Source organism: Calonectris borealis, unplaced genomic scaffold (assembly GCF_964195595.1).
Source record: "Calonectris borealis unplaced genomic scaffold, bCalBor7.hap1.2 HAP1_SCAFFOLD_123, whole genome shotgun sequence".
In the NCBI taxonomy this organism is placed as follows: domain Eukaryota; kingdom Metazoa; phylum Chordata; class Aves; order Procellariiformes; family Procellariidae; genus Calonectris; species Calonectris borealis.
Genome location: NW_027441511.1, coordinates 134,295 through 153,190, shown reverse-complemented (window position 1 = coordinate 153,190; position 18,896 = coordinate 134,295). Strand labels below are relative to the sequence as shown.

At 36.1% G+C, this 18,896-nt stretch overlaps 1 protein-coding gene across 8 annotated transcripts in view; it reads left to right on the top strand.

Annotated features, from left to right (window-relative positions):
* Nucleotides 1-18,896, top strand: part of KIAA0232 (KIAA0232 ortholog) — a 72,191-nt gene that overhangs the window by 24,933 nt on the left and 28,362 nt on the right. For 7 of the 8 annotated variants that reach the window (XM_075139164.1, XM_075139161.1, XM_075139169.1 and 4 more), the window contains one exon: nt 10,678-10,815. The exons of the other annotated variant lie outside the window; for it this stretch is intronic. In XM_075139164.1, coding sequence (XP_074995265.1) covers nt 10,678-10,815 — 138 coding nt within the window. The remainder of the gene's footprint in view (nt 1-10,677; nt 10,816-18,896) is intronic. 8 annotated transcript variants of the gene reach the window in all.

Genomic DNA, 18,896 nt, shown 5'->3' with positions numbered 1-18,896 from the left:
TGATTGTTATTTAAGTGCTAATTAAAAGTATATTTGTAGATACACGTGTTCTCAAACCAGTTTGTGATACAGTAAATATTTGCATTAATATCGTATAATCTGTGTGAAGTGGAAGGCATTGCCTTAAAATATATTTTGTGCGAAACATTATTTCATTAATCTTTATTTGTACAGTATTAAAATCAGTGTTCTGTGTTGTATCTTTTATATACTATTTGTAAGCATAGCTGTTTCCAAATATAACAAGTTCACATTTTTTTGCCTGTGGACTGTTCTCCCTTTTGAAGGGATGGAGCCTTTATTAAAAAAACAAACAAAACCCCAAAAAACTCCAGAAAAAAAACCCCCAAAAAACAACAAAAAAACCCCCCAAACCCAACAGCTAGACACTCTGCGAGATAAAGGCTTTGTTTGTAAGCCTTTGGTCATGCAGCATGAACGTCTAAATGCATTTGTAATGCTTGCTTTCCATATCAAGTGTCTTCTGTTGCTTTTGATCTACTTCTTTCAACTCATTTTTAGAAGTTGACGTTTTCTTCTGATCCTCAAAAGTAAAAATCCTAAAAAAGTTTTTTTTAAAAATATTTTAATATTTTCCTAACTCTCAGAATTAAGTAGCTGTTGTACTGCAAACTGTGTTCTTCTGTGACCAGTATGAGATTTTTCCTTTTGATTTTTCAGTTTATAAGAGGGAGGGTTTCATTCTGGAAGACTAGTTATTTGTAGACTGATTTGAAATAGTTCCATTCAGGTAATCTTTTAGAAAAAAGTCTTCAGAATGATAGCTACACTTCTGCTGATTCTCTTATCATAGTTTTTATTCTTGGTTTTTCATCATTAGCACATACATATATAAAGTCCAAAATGTAGTTTTCTTTTTTATATTAAGAGAAGAACAGAGCAATGGAAAAGAGACCTCAGCCCACATATGATAAATTTTAGGTCTTTACACTGTGATTTTATCTTCATAAATGCTTTTGGCCTATCACTCTGAACTGGGACGGGGATATCTATGCCAGCTCTTCTGCATTTGGCTAGCGTGTGCTGGAGACACGGGACACTTTTTGCTGACAGTGCTTATGATGCACCTGCTAGGTTCCAAGGTCCAGTCAAACATCGGGTGTTTGTTCTCCCTGCCATCCTGTGTTAACCCAGTAAAGGGACCTGATTTATATTCTAGTAATGGATATTTAGTTTTTGACATGTATATTTTAGGGGGAAGAGGATGTGTTTTGTTGTGTTTGTTTTGAAGTGCAAATCTCATCCATAACCTCAAGATAGGAGAAGAAATGAGGATTTGGTCCTCTGTAATACACTAAACCTGTATTAAATGTTAATGTGGCTGATATACCTATTTAACAAAAGATGACAGTGCAGGTTCTAGTATAATTGCAACTGCTTTTTTATCATCCCTAAGAAATTGGGTCATTCAAACCCAATTTTTTTTTAATACATTAAAATATGCAGAGTATAGTTCAGTTATAGTAGGGTAACGCTGTGTGACTGCTACTCACAAGTGTCATGAAGTTTCAAAGCAGCACCAGCAACATGTAGAAGTAAATTTCTTGAATGCAAAACATTTTAGTTTAGTTTGTATTTGTGTTACTGCTTATTAAACTGTGCAATATTTCTGTAGGAACAATTTTAAAAATTTTTTTACTTTAGTTTTTTAATCATTACCCAAACTAAGTATGTAAAATTCAAGTTGTGGAAATTTTTGTATGAAGAAAAGAATAGTTAGGTAGGAAAGGGAACTGTGAGACGGAGACTTCTTCCTGTACTTTTTTTATATTATTAATTTGAAGTCCTTAGAGTATTCAAATGTGTACGTTTACAGGGTTGGGAATAAAACCCCTCTTTTTCTCATACATAAACATGTAAACTGAAGAAAGAGCATATTTATAATATTTAGGAAACAGTGCTGTATCCTCATGTTAATATGCCCATAAAGCTTATTTATTAATAGAAAATAGTTTAACTTTTGTGAAAGCTGAGATAACTAACTTTAAAAGTTCATAGAGGAAAATTTAGCTGTGCTCTTCCCCCTCTCCCCCCCAGGAGTGACTAGCTGAGGACTGTACAACTTACATTGTCATATTTAAAACTCTGGAAAAGAAATCTTTTGTATACAATATTAACGTGGTGAGAAAAATTGGGAGGATGTGGATTCCTCTTCAGTTAAGCACTGGAAGATGACTGACTTTACTGTAAAGGCACATGCCTCAGAAAACTCCCAAATGTCCTCTCTGAACTGCTGTGTGTGCAGCAGGGTGGGGCCTCTTGTTTTTCGTCTTAGAGCAGACTTGTGATTCCCCCAGTGCAATGGGCTTTGTCCTGTGAAAGCACCTGTAGATTGGCTTATGAAGAACAGCTGCACCTATAGTTTCGCAGGTGCAGAAGTCGTATCAGTGGGTTCCTTTGCAAGTGCTGTCAGTACAAGAGCTTCCAGCCAAAGCTCATGTAACAGTTCTGACCAATGGAACTCAAGTTTATATGGTGCAGCGTCTCTGTGGGACTTACTCTTTTTTTATTATTTTCTTCTTTTTTTTTTTTTTAATTTATTAATTTTTAGTTGACATTTGTCTTAATTGTGAGATAACTGCTCTGTTCTGTATTTCTGTCTTGGTGACTGTTAGATGTGGGGTAGATTTGGAGTATCATGGACTATGCATTTATATTCTTTATTCTGTTTTATGGATAGGAATTGCGGTGGCAGGGATTGGAGCTCAGCAGTAGGCTCATTGAATTTGTGCAGGCTGTACAGGTTTCAGGGTAGTCAGCTTCAGCTGATATGTTAGTGCAAAAGAAAAGCATTTGTTCTCAAGGACTATGGTTATCTGAGAAATTTTTCTTTCAAACTGTCTTCTGCCTTTGTAGCAGTGTGAGTGATCATGTTGAAATGCTGATTCCTTTGCAAACATGTCTGTTCCAATATGTGAAACGTCCATTTCAGGACATCCAACTTAGGGAGGCTCTGTGGTGCCTATCTTATGTACTATTCTATTGAAGTAGGCACATCTGTGTAATATAGTTAAAATGTTATCATTAGCTTCTGCTATGAGTAATCAAAGCTAGCTTTTAAAACAGTACTATATTACCTTTTTGTGACTTTCTATATAGCATCTAATGCTTAGTTATGGTGTATCTCTCACAATCATGCAAAAAGAATAACAGAATCACTTTTTTATTGTTAAGTTATGACTACTAATGTATTCTCACAAAGGCTTACATAATGCAAAACAGAGATATAAGGTCAAGTGCCAGGCTGGTTAGTCCTCCTAACAGTCAGGATTTATTTGATATAATTGTACTGTTTTGGATTCTGGGGCTAGCTGAGATACCTTCTTAGTGTGCTTTGTACAGTAGACCATTGCATGACGGTACACTCACCACATGTCTCCAAGCATAGGTGTGCACTGCCTATATTCTCTGAAATCAGATGATTACAGTGGTCTGTGATGCTTGCCACACAACTTTATTCCTAAGTCCAAGAGAGCAACCATAAATGCTGTGAAATAACTTCTCCAGTCATAACATGTTGCCTTCAGATATCTGGACTCTGTAGTGGCAGTTTCTATTGAGTTCTTGGCTTTGTTTTCTGTCATGTAGGTAAGATGTGCAAGTAAAATGATGTCTTTTAGCTGTAGCTATAGCCTTGCTAAATCATCTTCTTTTCTACTTTACTTTAATGGGAAAACTCTAAAGGCAGCCTGCTCAACAAAATAGGATTTCAACAGATGCAGCATTTGCATGTTCTCTCACTCTTGGGAGTGGGTGTGATCAAATTTCTTCTGCTTGGTTTCAGCCTAGAGTAACTTCTAATTAGTGAACAACACATAGACTGCCCTTTCAAGTTGGTAGGATTATAAGCAAGAGTTTATAATCGACAGAAACTCCGTTTACAGGATTCTATACCCAGATTGATTGGTTTCGATAGGTAAAGTTCTTCCCTGCCTGCAAATAGTGGAATCATCAGTCCTGAATGCCTTGAGGACTTTGAAGTCATAGCAGTGCATGATGTGGTCTGATATATTATCAGCTGTTCTGTTACAGTCCAACTGCATAGGATTGTCATGTTCCAGTTACAGCAACCAGGAAAGAGGTGATTGTAGCGGCTGGATGGTTCTCTGGCTTTTCACAAAAAGTCTAAGATGAATTATTTCCCTGGTAGTACCTGGGGATTTGAAGTAATTATCTAACATTAAAGAACGTTTTCCAGTCCTCTCCATTCTGTAGTAGGATGGCTTTTGACATGGAGGAAACTTGTGCTGCTCTCTAAAAGGTACTTATTTGCTGTTTGTCTGCTGAACCTCTCGTTGCATGTCTTTTGGAGAATATAAGAACAGCCACTGTTCTCGTGTTTTCTTCAGAATTGTCTTGCATATGTATTATCTCATTATCTTTGTCTCAGTCTGAGGCAGCCTGTGAGGAATGTCTGAGCCGATCCTGGCCCATTAGACCTTTCTCATTAATTATAATGAGATGCAATGTCTCTTAAAATTTTCGCAAAAGCAATTATGAAAAGGTATGTATCCCTGTGGCTTTAAGCAATCCATGAGAGTTTTACCTGAATCTCAGTTTAGGGGAAATATTTTTTCAGGGAAGATCACTGAAGGTATTTATACAGACTGCTTCTTGAATAATCTTAAAGGTGAAATACACATGTAGTCTGTTGCAGTTTTCCCCAAATTCTCCATTATGAGATCCTGCTAGAGGTAGTGAGCACCTATTCCATTTTGGGTACAATTTATGGCTATTTTCTTCCATTCCCTGCCTATCCAAACATCTCAAGAGTTGATTTTTGGAGTTCTTTGATTAAGTTTTTGGAAAAGCTTTCTTGCAGTTCACAATGGTTCATACCTGTCTATGCGAACATTGTATTTTATTAAACTTCAATGCTGTAAAAACTGTTGCTGCCAGAAGAGACTATGACTGCTGGACTACCTGGGTTTTCATTGTGTCAGTTTATATAGTCTTTGTTTTCATTTATTCACTACAAACCTTGATAGCAGTCACTGACTTCAGATATAGAATGATGACAGACTGATGATAGACTTTAGCAGAGAAATTTTGTGGAATTATTTTGTGGAATTATTTTGGGTATGTTTGTGGAGAGAGAGAGAATGTGCATGCCTTTGGAGAACACTGCTGGCTTGAGTTGAGACCATTCTGTCTCATAGGCAGAGTAAAGATCTCCAAATTCTGTAGTACTGTCAAAACATTTTGGGGTTTATGGTGTCTTGTACAATCCATGACCTCAGTATATTAGTTGTTTTGGGTGATCTGTCTTTTCCTGTTTTTGAGGTTCTTTCTAAGGAACAACTGCATATGCATTCACTGTTCACTGTCCATATGAACATTCGTTCTGTTTTTCCTTTTGGCCTGTCCAGTAATTTGACGATCTATTTTAATGGCATTTGAGCGTCTTCAAAAAAGTTTTGTAAGAAATGTTTCTCCTACAGCTTGGTAGAGGAGTCTGCAGACTAATGCCCCAGTTTGGAAGCAAACGAAACTTAATCTTTATGTACTGCACTGGACGGGAACTGGCCAGCCATTCAGTAGACATACAACTCCAAACTATTCATGGCAAAAATACCAATCAACTGTTCTGCTGAGTCTGTGGCAAATGTTTGTCCCTTTTAAAAAAACCTCTGGGTAATTTTTTTCTCCTTCCTTGGAGATACTTTTTAATCCATTAACTGAGAATTATAAGAAGGAAGAATTGTTCAGATATGTTACTCAATCTTGCAGGACTTTGCTTGCATACCTTAACAATTTTGGGAATTCTTTTTCACATTAGATGATCTTGTCTGGATGTTTGGGCTTCTTATTTTGATGGTATTCTTTGAGTTGGATTTTTAAAGGGAGAGACTCTGTGTGTGTGATTATTTTGTATTTGAGAAATTATTACATTATTTTCTGTATGAACATGTTACTAGAACTTGCTTGTTGAAGCAGCACTTTCTGGCTGGCCAGGAATAACTTTTATGAGAGCAAGAAATGCTGGGCTAGTAATATGCTTGAATAGCAACTGGTTTGTGCTGAAATTAAAATGCTCAAAAAAGAGGAGTTCTTCAAAATTCTCTGATTCAAGATTTTTTTAAACTCAGTATTTTCTTCAAGTGAATGGAAATTCTTGCCCTAAAGTGTCTTCTATATAATTCAAAATAGAAATGTCAACCACATAGATAATTATGGCTGTTCAATACATTATCTGAAAACTTGATATACATTATACTTGTTCATCTTAGTGTGTATCTAATTCAATCTGTAGTGCATTTACGCAGGGAGAATCTTAGGGAATCAGTTTCCCTGAACTTACTTTAAGAAACAAAAAAACCTGATTTTTTTTAAAATGTGTTTTTCTCCTGATTTGAATTCCCCATTTGGGGAGTTTCTTGATCAGGTTATTAAATCTGATTCCTTTCCTGCGTGTTCTGCTGATAAGGTAAAATTTAAGCCTGTTTACTTACCTGAATAGAAACTGGACCTTGAGTCATCTAGTGTTTCTGCATCAGTGAACTTGACTCCAGCTTTTATGAAATATGGGTAGTTCCTGCAAGATTCTTGAAGTATGTTGTAACACTGATGTCGTGGTTTAACCTTAGCCAGCAACTAAACACCACACAGCTGCTCGCTCACCTCCCCTACCCTCCCCCACCTCCAGTTGGATGGGGGAGAGAATCAGAAAAGTGGGAAAACTCACGGGTTGAGATAAAAACAGTTTAATTATTGAAATAAAGCAAAGTAGAACAGTATTAATAATAACAACAACAATAATAGAATATACAAAGCAGGCGATGCACAATGCAACTGCTCACCACCTGCTGACCAATGCCCAGCCCCTTCCCAGAGCCGGGAATCCCCCTTTCCAGACCACGCCTCCCAGTTTATATACTGAGCATGACATCATATGGTATGGAATACCCCGTTGGCCAGTTGGGTCAGCTGTCCTGGCCCAGCTTCTCTTGCACCCGGCAGAGCATGGTAAGCTGAAAAGTCCTTGACCAGTGTAAGCACTACTTAACAATAACTAAAGCATCAATGTGCCATCAACATTCCTCTCATACCAAACCCAAAGCAGAGCACCACACCAGCTGCTAAAAAGAAAATTAACTCTGTCCCAGCCAAAAGCAGGACAACTGATTTTCGGTTTTTGTAGACTATGACCTTCAAAACAATTTCAATCTTATCACAAGGTGTCACATTTGTTCTCTTACTGATAGTAGATATTTCTCTATTATTTTTATAACAAATGAAAGTAAGAAGAATCACTACGAAACGTGCTTTTCTTTTGCTTCTCCAATTTCTTGGTAGGGTGGAGGGAAGTGGTGGAATTGCTGCTTTTGCGTAGTTGAACAGGAGAAGCAATTCAGAAATCTCTTTCTAAAATTTGCACCTGTATACTAATTCAGGATTGAATTAAGCACTCCAAATACTGGATTTCTTAAAGCAGCATTAGCCTAAAGAATACAGATACTTTATCAACATTTGTTTAGCCACATTTACGGTTCTTAAGTTATTCTTGTCATGAAACTTTGCATTTTCAGTGTCTTTACAATTAAAAATCTCTAATATGTAATTATATGGTTACGTAATAAGTAGGTACAGTAGGACTCTGAAGAACAGATGTTGAAATAGCAGTTTAGATATTCAAACTTGAATTTTTCCAATATCCAGATGGCCTCAGCTTCCTGTTGATATTTATTTAATATTGGGTAGTTGTCCCTTAAAAATTTAAGTAGTGGTAATCTGTTTTAAATATTAGAATTTTGTAAGCCAAATTTCAGTTTTTCTTCTGTGTATATGCACACTTTTAAAATCTATAAGTCTGGGGTGGCATTGCTTTTATGAAACATTCAGTGACCACCAACAGAATTGTGAAAATTCAAAGTTAATGGTAGAGCTCTTGCACTAAACCAAGCATTATCATATGATCTCTAGTTCTGTTAGGAAACAAAAGTAAATGAATGAAGGCATCTAGTAGCTGAAGAGAACAGAAGCCCTTAGTGATTCTTTCCATGTGAAGTAACTAATTTACTTGCCTTTACTTGCTTTCTACTGTAACGCTTTTTTTCTTTTTTTTTTTTGTAATTGATTCAGAGTGGTTCTGATAGATTGTAACACAAGAATTGCATGTAAGGGTTTTCTTTCTTCACTGTTCTGTAGTGTTTTATGGGTGTGGTGTTTGATTTGTGTGCAGAAAGTGCAAGGTCCTCAATAAATTTAGGCTGTATCAAATACATATATAGTTCTGATAAATATTGTAGTTTACATGAGGATTTTAAAATTTTGAAGTTTATGTGGAATAGCTGTAATCCATCGTGTTTGCTAATCTTGTAAAATCTGAGGCTAAAAAAATCAGTGAGTTTGTCCAGGAAAAAAAATTCAAACCCTCAAGTTTTCAACAGTTTTTTTCCTATAAAACTTAAAAAGGTAGTGTGAAGCACTGGCAGCCAGGTGTGACTGAAAACCGTGTGTTCAGAAGCAAATTTTCTGTGTATTGTCTAAAGAGGCAGAAAGGAGAAGAGGATTCTAATAGACCTCTGTCCTCAATCGCTGCATCCTACAAGATGAGCCGTGTTGTTCCCAGAGTGCAAAAACAATGTGCTTCCTCTGGAAGAAGGGATGAGACCATGATACATGCAGCTCTGTGGTGGGTGCCTGAGAGAGAATTCCATTCAGCCTCCCTTCCCCCATTTAAAAAATTGCGTATTTGTTGCAAGGATTAAGTTTTTTAAAATTGAAAAGTGTCGAAGTTTGTAGACAAGTGTCAGATTTATGTGTGGAGAACTGAATGAAATGCTTTATAAATTTCTGTAAGTGTGAAGGTTTTTACTGCTCTGCTGACAGACTGCTAGCATATATGGCTAGCAAAGCTACTCTTTTAGCTTTAAGGTACCAGTGCAAAGCAAAGTTTTGTTGGCGTAAATAAAACAAAGTACTTTAATATATAGCATTTTGGTAACGTTTTCCTAGTGGAGATGTTGCCTTAATCAACTTTACACCTAAAAGCAAAATAAATGAAGCTAACCCAGTGCACATTTGCTGGTGTTACTGGATTTTCATTTTGAGTAACGTATTGCAAGTGGATATGTATTTTTTCATTTGTAATTGTGCCCATGGGATGAGCAGGACAGGCTTTGGAAGCTGGTGGGGGGTAGGTGGGTCTCATTGGTTTGTATACTTTCACGTGTATATTGGGAAGAGTTAGAGTGCTCTACAGCTCATTGTATATAAAGAAATATATAAACTACAATTTTGGAAGACTTTTGAATTTATTTTAACAAAATGGAGTATAGATGTGCACAATCTATTGAACCTATTTTGTAAGAATTTTATTTTTCTTATTTTTTCTATTAGTTCTTTCTGTTACTGTATTAGTCTTTATAATAACAGAACAGTAACCTGTTCAAATTTCTTGTTTTAAATGAACCACTGGCATCTTGCACAAGTAAAACAAAAAACAGAGTGACTGGTCGCTTTTTGTTCTTTCAGAACTAAATCCATTTCTTCCGTTTTGCTGATCAAATAAGACTTTAAGAAATAAATTTAACAAATTGCTCTACTCTTTCCTGAAGGACTCGGTCATGTAAAATCACAAAGGGCAGCCATTTCAATGGCTGCTTCTGAAGGTGATTGGTCCCTCTCCACGACCTTTTTTTCCCATCTTATTCTTTGATTGCACAGAGACAACTAGTTTCACTGACAACTTGTTTTTACTTCATTTTGAAGCCACGGGGAATTGGGAGTTGTTTCAAATAAGGGTAGGCCTTAGCCTGGATTTCATTAGAAACAGTAACAGGTATGTTGAAAAGCATCAGGTGTTTGTGGATCTCTCTGAAGATGATGATTGAGATGAGTGTACTTTAAAAGATGTTAAAGATCATTTTCCTGGTAGCCAAAATATTTCTTTGATGAGATGAGCACAGGAAATCGTGTGTGTATATGTGAATGGACAGCAAAGAATAAGCAAGTCTGATAATAAATTTTGTACATTCTGGAAAGTGATATGAAACGGATGCTACGTATCTTTGGTTGATTACATATAATACAATAGCATTCTTCTTTGATTTTATTGTTCTTAATTAAATGTTCTTCCATGTATGGGAACCCAGCCTGCCCCCACCCCAGGCCCCCAATGTCTAATTCTCTTCTGAAATTAGTTCAGGTTCATTTTAAGGTAGGCACTGCTATCTCTAGTCATAATGATGTTCATTATGAGACTAAGTTGAAGGCTTTGAGATCTAATACTGCATTTTTTTCTTTTGGCTTGTTTAGCGTTCTCTTAAGTTTGATCCTAACTCTGAATTACTTGCTTTTCATCCTTATTATTTCAGATATCAGTGAAACTCTCTAACATATTTTGAGTAAATTACAGTAATACATTCAACCATAAGTTGGCCATAAAATGATCTTTACGAATATGTTGTACAATTGGAAAATATTGCAGTGAAGTGTGAGTAGCCTCCATATCCTGTGAAAAATATGTGCTTTTCTGAACAGTAAGTGCAGGTTTTCTGTAATCAAACTAATCTTTAATTTGGCAAAAAGTAGTTTTTAGTAGATAGGATGAGGTTTTTATTTTGAACAGAGTGTTATTTGTAGTCCTGTTCTGTTATAGTATTGAGATATTAATGTATTTTAAATAATGTAATTCCTTTATTTGGATTTTAGGAGAATGACATCTTCCTGGGCTGGGAAAAGGGAGCTTACAAGAAATGGGGAAAGAGTAAGAAAAAGTGCTCTGATCTAACACTAGAGGAAATGAAAAAACAGGCTGCTGTCCAGTGTCTTCGCTCTGCTTCTGATGAAGTAAGTTTGGACTATTTAATAGATTCTTGAGACTTTATGCCCTTCTTTGTGTTAGTTATATTTAGCTTGTGATGCTTATCTTTTAATTTGTGGCTTCTTAAAATGCAAGTTCCCTGAGAGTTCTTTATTTTTCTTTAGGAAATTATGAAATCTGTGTATGGCAGCAGGATTTCACAAAAGATTCTGTACTACGTAGTGTCATGCTTTCCTTTCTGTAAGCCCTCACCTATTCTTGTCAGGGACAGCTGCAATGCACCAGTTTGTGTTGAAATTACCACAAAGCTTTGCATAAAGATATTTCTTAAAAGTCTAGATTTACTTTGTGTTGTGTGGAGGCAGCAAGGAATGGAGTATTTGGGCAGCGATCTTGCTTTGTGCGTGCTGTATGTGTAATCTAGAAGCGCTAAATAAAATGCACTGTATAGTAGCAAATGTTCGCTTTCCAGATTACATCATTGAGTGGAAGTGGAGTTGAAGTGCACTGACTGGAGAAGGTAAGGAGAGGTGATGGCAACAGGTTGAAGGAAGATACCAGAGACAGCAGATACCATGTAGCTCAATGGAAAAGTGGAGAAAGGGAGAGACCGTCGAAGGAAATGTTTAAAAAGAAAAAATAATCTGTAGCACAGGTCAATGAAAGCTCTCCAGGGAGATTTTTCAGACAGCAGAAATGAGAAAGTCTATCTTTTAGTTTACAGAACTACAAATACTCTGATCTGTCACTACTGTAAGAAGAAACTCTAGCCCGCCTATGCAGCCTGGTTGCGTTATTGCTCCATACAGCTTCCTAGTCACAGTTTGTGCTTGTGCAAGCGTTTGTGTGGTTGTATGGAGAACTGGATTGGGCAAGTGAATCAGTTTCCTGAGATTAACCTGGTTGGGGTGGAGGAAGTGTTAACCCGGAGAGGTTTCCTGGTCAGATTTGTAGCACAGACACTTGTGCCAGCAAGAATGGGGAAGGTATGTGGCCAAGAATAATGAAGGAAGTGGGGTTGATTTGTGTGGTTATTCCCACCACCACCTTCAGCAGCATTTCCATCATATGCTGGCTTACTGTTCTTGAAGCTTCTTGAGCATTTGTTCAGTTACTAAAGTACTAATTGATTAATTGGGAGTTTTCTGAACTCCCGTTTTCCCATTACTTAATATCCTAACAAAGTGATGCAAAATATAATATTGTTGGTAATTTGTTCTGCTTTTATAGTTACAGAATATTGAGGTCAGCACTCTGACTACCATAAAAGTTAATTTAAATGTGAAGCAAATATGAAGAAATAATTGCAAGAAGTAATGTCTTTCTTGAGGATATGACTATCTTTGTATACTCATTTTATGAACAACAAAAAGTAGTAGTCTTATACGTAGACCACAGGAATACTGCTGATCGATTTTTAGCTTTAGAAATTACTCTCTTGATGCATCTTCACATAGCTGAAAATCAAGGAGCATCACTTAGAGCTAAATTTATATGATATAGAGAAATCCCGTTGAAAAGAAAAAGGAAGGAGGTAGATTTGTTAATAATCCCTGGTCTGCCTCCACTTGAAAGTTTGTGTAATCTAAAACAGAAGAAGGGAAGAAACCCTTCAACTAGAGTTTTGAAAGAATAAAAAGATGTGTGATCTGAAATGTTGAACAAGTAACTTCTTCCTTTGACTCCTGCCACCTCGTCAGATTTCTGTTGTTCAGCATTAACCTGTAATCTACAACCTGTAGACTTGTGTTATTTCAGGGCTATTTTGACTTCTCTTGCATGCCTAGACAATTCAGCTTGCACATTTGTTGTCTTTAACGAAATTGTAGGATATAATTTTTTTGAACTTATTTTCAAACACAGGGTGGAACCTTTAAACCTTTACAAAAAAAAAAAAGTTGTTACTTAAAGCTGTTCTGTAGGTAGTTTAACACTTGTATTGCATAAGAGAGAGATATAGTTTCCCCACCCTCCCCACCCCTTGGAGTTGGGGGGGAAGGGTGATCCTGCTTTGATGCTAGTGATATTTAAAGTAACTTGTAAGGTATCTTTTCTTTCTGCTTTTCAAACACATTTCCTATGCTGGCTGGTTCTGTACTTATGTTTGTGTGCTAATCTGATGGGAATAATCATTAGTTTTTGGACTGTGAAACATAATGTTGCAATACTATTTCTCCTGAGGCATTCAAGCTGCCCCATGATTTCATCTCTACAAAAAGATAAAAATACTCTGTTAACTCTAGCCAAAATTGATGATAAGTGATGTGTGAGTGAGGAGCGTTTATAAAAACCGTTGAGATACAAATAAATACTTTTTTTACAATGCCACTTCAATTTTTTTTTAATTGTTTTCTGAATCATGTGAAAATGTTTACCTGTAGAGATTTTTTTTTTTTGTCAAATAGATAGAAGTTGGATGTGTTCATTCGGATCTTCATAAATATGTCAACTAGCAGCTTTGTTCTCATGGGATTTTCTTCTTGCAAGGTATCTGGCAATAGTCCACATGGGCAGTCCTGGAGCTTGCTTATAATTTTGCTATTCTTCTGTGATCCTTTTTTGAAAGAAGGTGGATATGGAAATACCAATATCCTCACACGGATATGGAACGCTTGCTCTTGCAGCCTAACCTCTTTCAACCTTAGCATTGGAGCAAAGCAAGCAAGGTTGAGGTAGCTCCATTATTGGGAGTAATCGAAAGAAGTCTTAATGTATTTAAACTTAAGTATGTTTAAATAAAATTGTATTTAAGTGAAATGGTTAGAATGTTTACCCTGCATGTGTCTGTAGAGAGAGTATATATACACACGTATGTGTACACATACACACACACAAACAAACAAACAAAACAAAATAGGGAGACAATTAAATGAATATTTTAGGATTCTGCAGCCTGATCTGTTTTAGGGCGGAAAACTGTGCAGGGAATGAAAGGGTATTGAGGGTTAATAATAACTTTTCTAACTCTCATAGGAAATGACAGAGATCGAGGTACCATAATTTTGATGTTTATATTTAATTACTTAAACAAGTAATATGTTGAGAAATTGCAGATAGTCTGCCTCCTCCCTCCTACCAGTAATCAAACCTAATTGGGTGATCACTTCAAAAAGATGCTTGATGGGGAGAGGAAGTCATAAAATAGATTAGATGAAAATTGCCTTGATAACAGTAAACACTGTTTTGTCAGTCTTTCATTTAATGGTTGAAATAAATATTTTGAAATCTTGTCTCTTATGGATTTTCATTTACATAGTATTCATTCTTAGGGAGTACTTTATTTGGTAGCTTAGTTTTGTTTGAATTCATTTTTTTGTCTGTTATTAAATGCTGTAAAACACTAGTCTGAGACAGAAATTTTATGGTGCAGAAAACAAACAAAAAGCCTACAGTTTGGTGTTTATTTCTGAAACATTTCCTAAGTTACAGAGTATAAGAAGTATGACAAGTCAGGGAAGCTGCAGTCTTTTGACTGCTCTGCATCACTGTGTCTCGCAGTGGCAAAGCATGTTGTGGACTAAATGCTTTTGTGAAAGGAGGCCAGATTTTGATAGATACTCTCTGGTATATGTAAGAGTGCAAATTGTTAATGTCTGTATGTTCTGAGGACAGTATATTTTGTGTGACAAGCATTTTGGTGTCTCAAGTTGTCTACATTCATATGAATCTTTGGCTGCAGATACTCTTGATGCAGTCAGAAGCAGAGAAAATGTAAGTATATTGCAACTTGCCAGGAAATGAAGACAGAATGATGGTGAGAAGAACTTCTAAGACAAGTATTTTAATGCAGTAATCAATTGCTATTCTTACTGCAGTTCTAAAGTTTATTTTTTCCAACACACTTGAATGGAGTATAAATAGCAGTTCAAAGATGTGCTGAAGAATTGTTCAAATTTTGAAAAGTTTGTTAATATTGGCCTTGAATAGAGACTTTATCTTAATTTTTATCTTGCTGAATTGTAGAAGAAATTTTAAAATGTTGGTTTGCAATTAAGTAGCAAAGTAAGGGTATCCATTCTAATGAAATGTTGGGTTAAAAAACCCAACTGGGGAGTATTTATGTAAAAGTCCTTTGAGGAAAATAAGAAATTTTACTCTGAAATTACTGCCTCAAATTTTAAGTAAAAACAGCTGTTTCTGTCAGGATTAAATGACTTTTTTTGGTTAGTGGCTTTTTTGTTGTTGTTGTTTTTTTCTAATTCCTGTCTGGTACACCTAAAACTAAGAAGGTCAGTTTGTTCATGTATAGTTTCTGAGATGCCTTTTTTTTTTTTTAAATCCTTCTAATTCTGTAAATTATTTTGGATTTGAATAACGAAACCTGTCAGTAACAAGACAGAAAGCAGTATCTTTGAGACTCAGAAGTTTAGTGAAAAAAGTAAGAGGTTAGAAATTGACCTGTGTTGTATTTTTGCAAGGTGGATACTGTCTGAGCAAGACTGGAATTAGAGGTTGAGACTGATACATGTAAGACTTTTCAGTAGGTATATTTCCTACTAATAATATCGAAATTACTCATGTTGCCTCTCCATTGGTCATAAATCCAAGTTTAATTACCTTTTTACTGACTCGTTTTCTGCTAAAGGTTGCCTTGCTCAATAGAGTAAGTAGGTTTTCAGCTGTGTTATTGCAGTTCCTATGTAATACAATTCATTCACTGAACACTTGTAGTGTTACATGTGAAATTCCACCCCAAGATGGTGCTAGAGTTTCAGTTAAAGCAATCGGTGTATCTTTATTCTGCTGAACTGTACGAGGACATTTTAAGAATGAGCAAAGGAGACTATTCATATGTGTCTTACTGTCTGCATTGGTGAAACCAGACCTCCCAGACTCTTTCCTTCTCTGCCTATAGGTGACCGCTTCACCTAAGGTGTTCCGCAGCACATACTGAGACTTTGCTAGTGTCTAATGCTGCTGATCTCTCAAGGCACGTCCTAATGGGGTTCAGGCAATGTGGTCCATTTCTGAACTAACCAGGCTTTCAAAATCTGCTAACTGCCACATGAAACAGTGTACAGCATGTTAAAGTAAGAATTAGTCTTGGTTGATAGATTCCATAATGAATTTTGAAAGTGTACTGCTCTAATATATTTGACAAAAGCAAATAGTGCCTTCCATCCCACTGTTCTAAGAGGTTACTGCTTGGAGGTAACACTAAAACATAATTGGTGAAACTTCATAACAGTAATTTCTTTGAAATATTGTCAGGTGTGGGCATGCTGTTATTTGGAGCATTGACTTTGCTTGCTTTGAATTATGAGGAGGGAATATCACCCTTCTGAAATCTGTATTATCATATGGGAGCACTTACAGGAACAAGTGTGGCTCTAGTGTACAGTGTTGTTAAAAATTTGAAATGGTAATCTTTTATTCTCAAACCTTGCTTTCAGCACAAATTTGAGATGTGTCTAAAATAAGATCCTGGTGAAAATTTCTTAGCATTTGTCATCTTGCTCTAAGTGCAGAACTGTCAAACTTTCCATGCAGTTACTACAGTTCTGCACATAAGCCTTATTTGAAGAAATAAGCTCCTAATCAGGCCAAATTAACCAATTGGTTATGATTCCCTGTCTGAGCATATTTTTATTGATGGATTACTCAGGCCAACTATTGTAGTCTCCAAAGATTATGGTAGCTCTGTGCCAGTTAGACCAAGGCACTATTGCATAATCTGTCCTGTGCTTGGCTATAGTGGTGTGCAAGAACTGAGGCAAAAGGGCTTGTAGAGCCCGTAGCACAGGGACTATGTTTCTTTTCTTCTTATGTAGGATGCCAGATTAGCTAGATTATTTAAAATTCATTTTAATAACTGATTTATTTCTGCTGTTCTCTGCTTCTGTGGTGTAAGCCAATATTAAGTAGGTAATACACTCTGACCACTATGCTGAGGTACCAGGGAATCAGCTAGTAAACATTAGATGGTTTGTTAAGTGATTTAGCGTATGCATCTTCATATAACTAGAAGTGACATGAACAAGAGATGTGTAAAGAAAGTGCCTCTTGACTTTTTTAAAAATAAGTGAAAAACGTTAGTCAAAAAGCCCTGTAAGGAGGGTAACAAAGTGCTAGGATGAACACTGTTAATGTAAAGATAAAGGACAGCACAAGAATGAAGCAAGTTGTGCAAAAGCCATCTTAATGAATGAGAAAGATGAAATGCTGAAGTTGCTGTTGAAAAGTCCAAATTTATTAAAGCAAAAAAATGAAGTAAAGGTTCCAAAACAACCGTAATGCTTCTTGAAGCATATATCCTGACTAGCTCAGTAGTAAGCATTTCTGTGTGTCTGAGGGTGATTGTTCAGAATTTTTTTCCAGGAAATGCCAAAACACTTCACAAAACAAGTGAATATTATCTTTCTTCCGGGTTGTATCCAGTTGGCCTTCTGGAAAGGGATATACTAACTGTTTCTAGAACACACAGCATTATTTAGGAAAGGATTTAAAAATTTTTCAGGAGCTAAGAAGAATTTTAGACAAGATGTATGTTTTGAAAAATAAAATCAAGCTAGGACTGATATCACGCAGCTTATTCTGTGAGAAGGCACCATAGGGTTTTATTATTTCCAAGTAATCATTGTTCTTCTATGATAATTTAATTTGTATTGGTTTAAGAGAATTTGTATTGGCTCTGTATTATCAAATCCATTGGCTTCAAAAAAGTTTTCCTGCTTTCTCCATTCATATACTATGTGGTATTGAATTTGGCAGACTCTTAGCCTGTGTTTATAATTTCAGATACCATTTAGAAAATTGAAATGAATTTTTCTTGCCAAGGTAACCACCACAGAATAAAATAATTACAATAAATCAATTCCTTTTTCCTTATGACTTTGGCATTTAAATAGACATTCATAGTACCACATATCTGATTTGTCAGGTTACTGAAGCTGCTACCCTGCATATAATATTAACTTTAATGGAAGTTGACAAAAGTTTTAATTATTCCAATTTTTGTATGAGTTTTCTTGATACAGAAAAAGTATATATCAAACTGGAGAGAAGTTCTTTGTGGGATCTTAGTCTACACAGAAGTTGCTTCATAACATTTTTTTGGGCATTTGTTTCTCAGTTTACATCAAGCCAGCAAAAGTAAATTAATGCTTATCTTGTATTTCTTGTATTTAAGTATGTCCCATAGTATAGATCATTTTGTCTTGGAGGCTGAAAGTAAGCGTTCGGTAAGACTGGAAGTTATTTCACCTTGTGTGTACTCCCAATGATAATGGGAGCAAAATGGGGCAAGGCAATTGGCTGGGCCAGCAGCTGCTCTGATAAGTCTGGGACAGAAAAGAAGTTTGCATATGCACGTCTTGGAGGGAGAAGGCAGCACGATCTTTCAGATACACAGCCATGGCCATGAAAATGCCAAAGAAGTCGGTTACAGAGGTCTCCTGATTAATGCTTTGTATTTCATCACAGAACAATGTTATTAGCTTATAATTTTCCTTAATGTAGAACAATCGTTTTCACCAAAAATTTTAATTGGGGCCCATTATGAATTCTTATCATACGCACAAGCAGACTTCAATGAATATGGGAGAGTACCTATTGAGGAAATTGCAAGCGTCCTTTCTGCATTTCACTTGATGCAGAAAATAACTTTTGCATAATTGGTGGGAACACATTTTAAAAAATTTCTCCCATTTCATTGATAATACAGATAAGAACATTTCAGCATCCACAAGCTGAAGAACTGTGATAAAGTGAAATCTCACAGCAGCACTGCTTACAAGGATAGTAAGTCTTTTCTGGCTTTGAAGGCAGCATGTTTGTTTATAAGCGATGAATAGTAATCAAGAAGAATAGTTTCTAGAGAGGAGTTATCCTTTCTTGGGGGGATAACTTTTATCTCAATGTAGCCTGCTATGGGAGGGAGCTACAAGAATTAAGTTTTAAATAACAGAAGTCAGATTAACTGCTTTAGTAACCTACATTTAGGGATAGCGTGTTCATTTTAAGTTAGAGCTGGTAGTTGACCTCTTTTATCTAGCATTAGTAAATAATGTGCTATTATCTCTCTTAGAATGTGCAGTGTGAAGTAGTGAATTAGAGCTCTGAAATCTGAGCCTGATCCTAGATCCTAATGCTGTTTTAGTACAGAAGA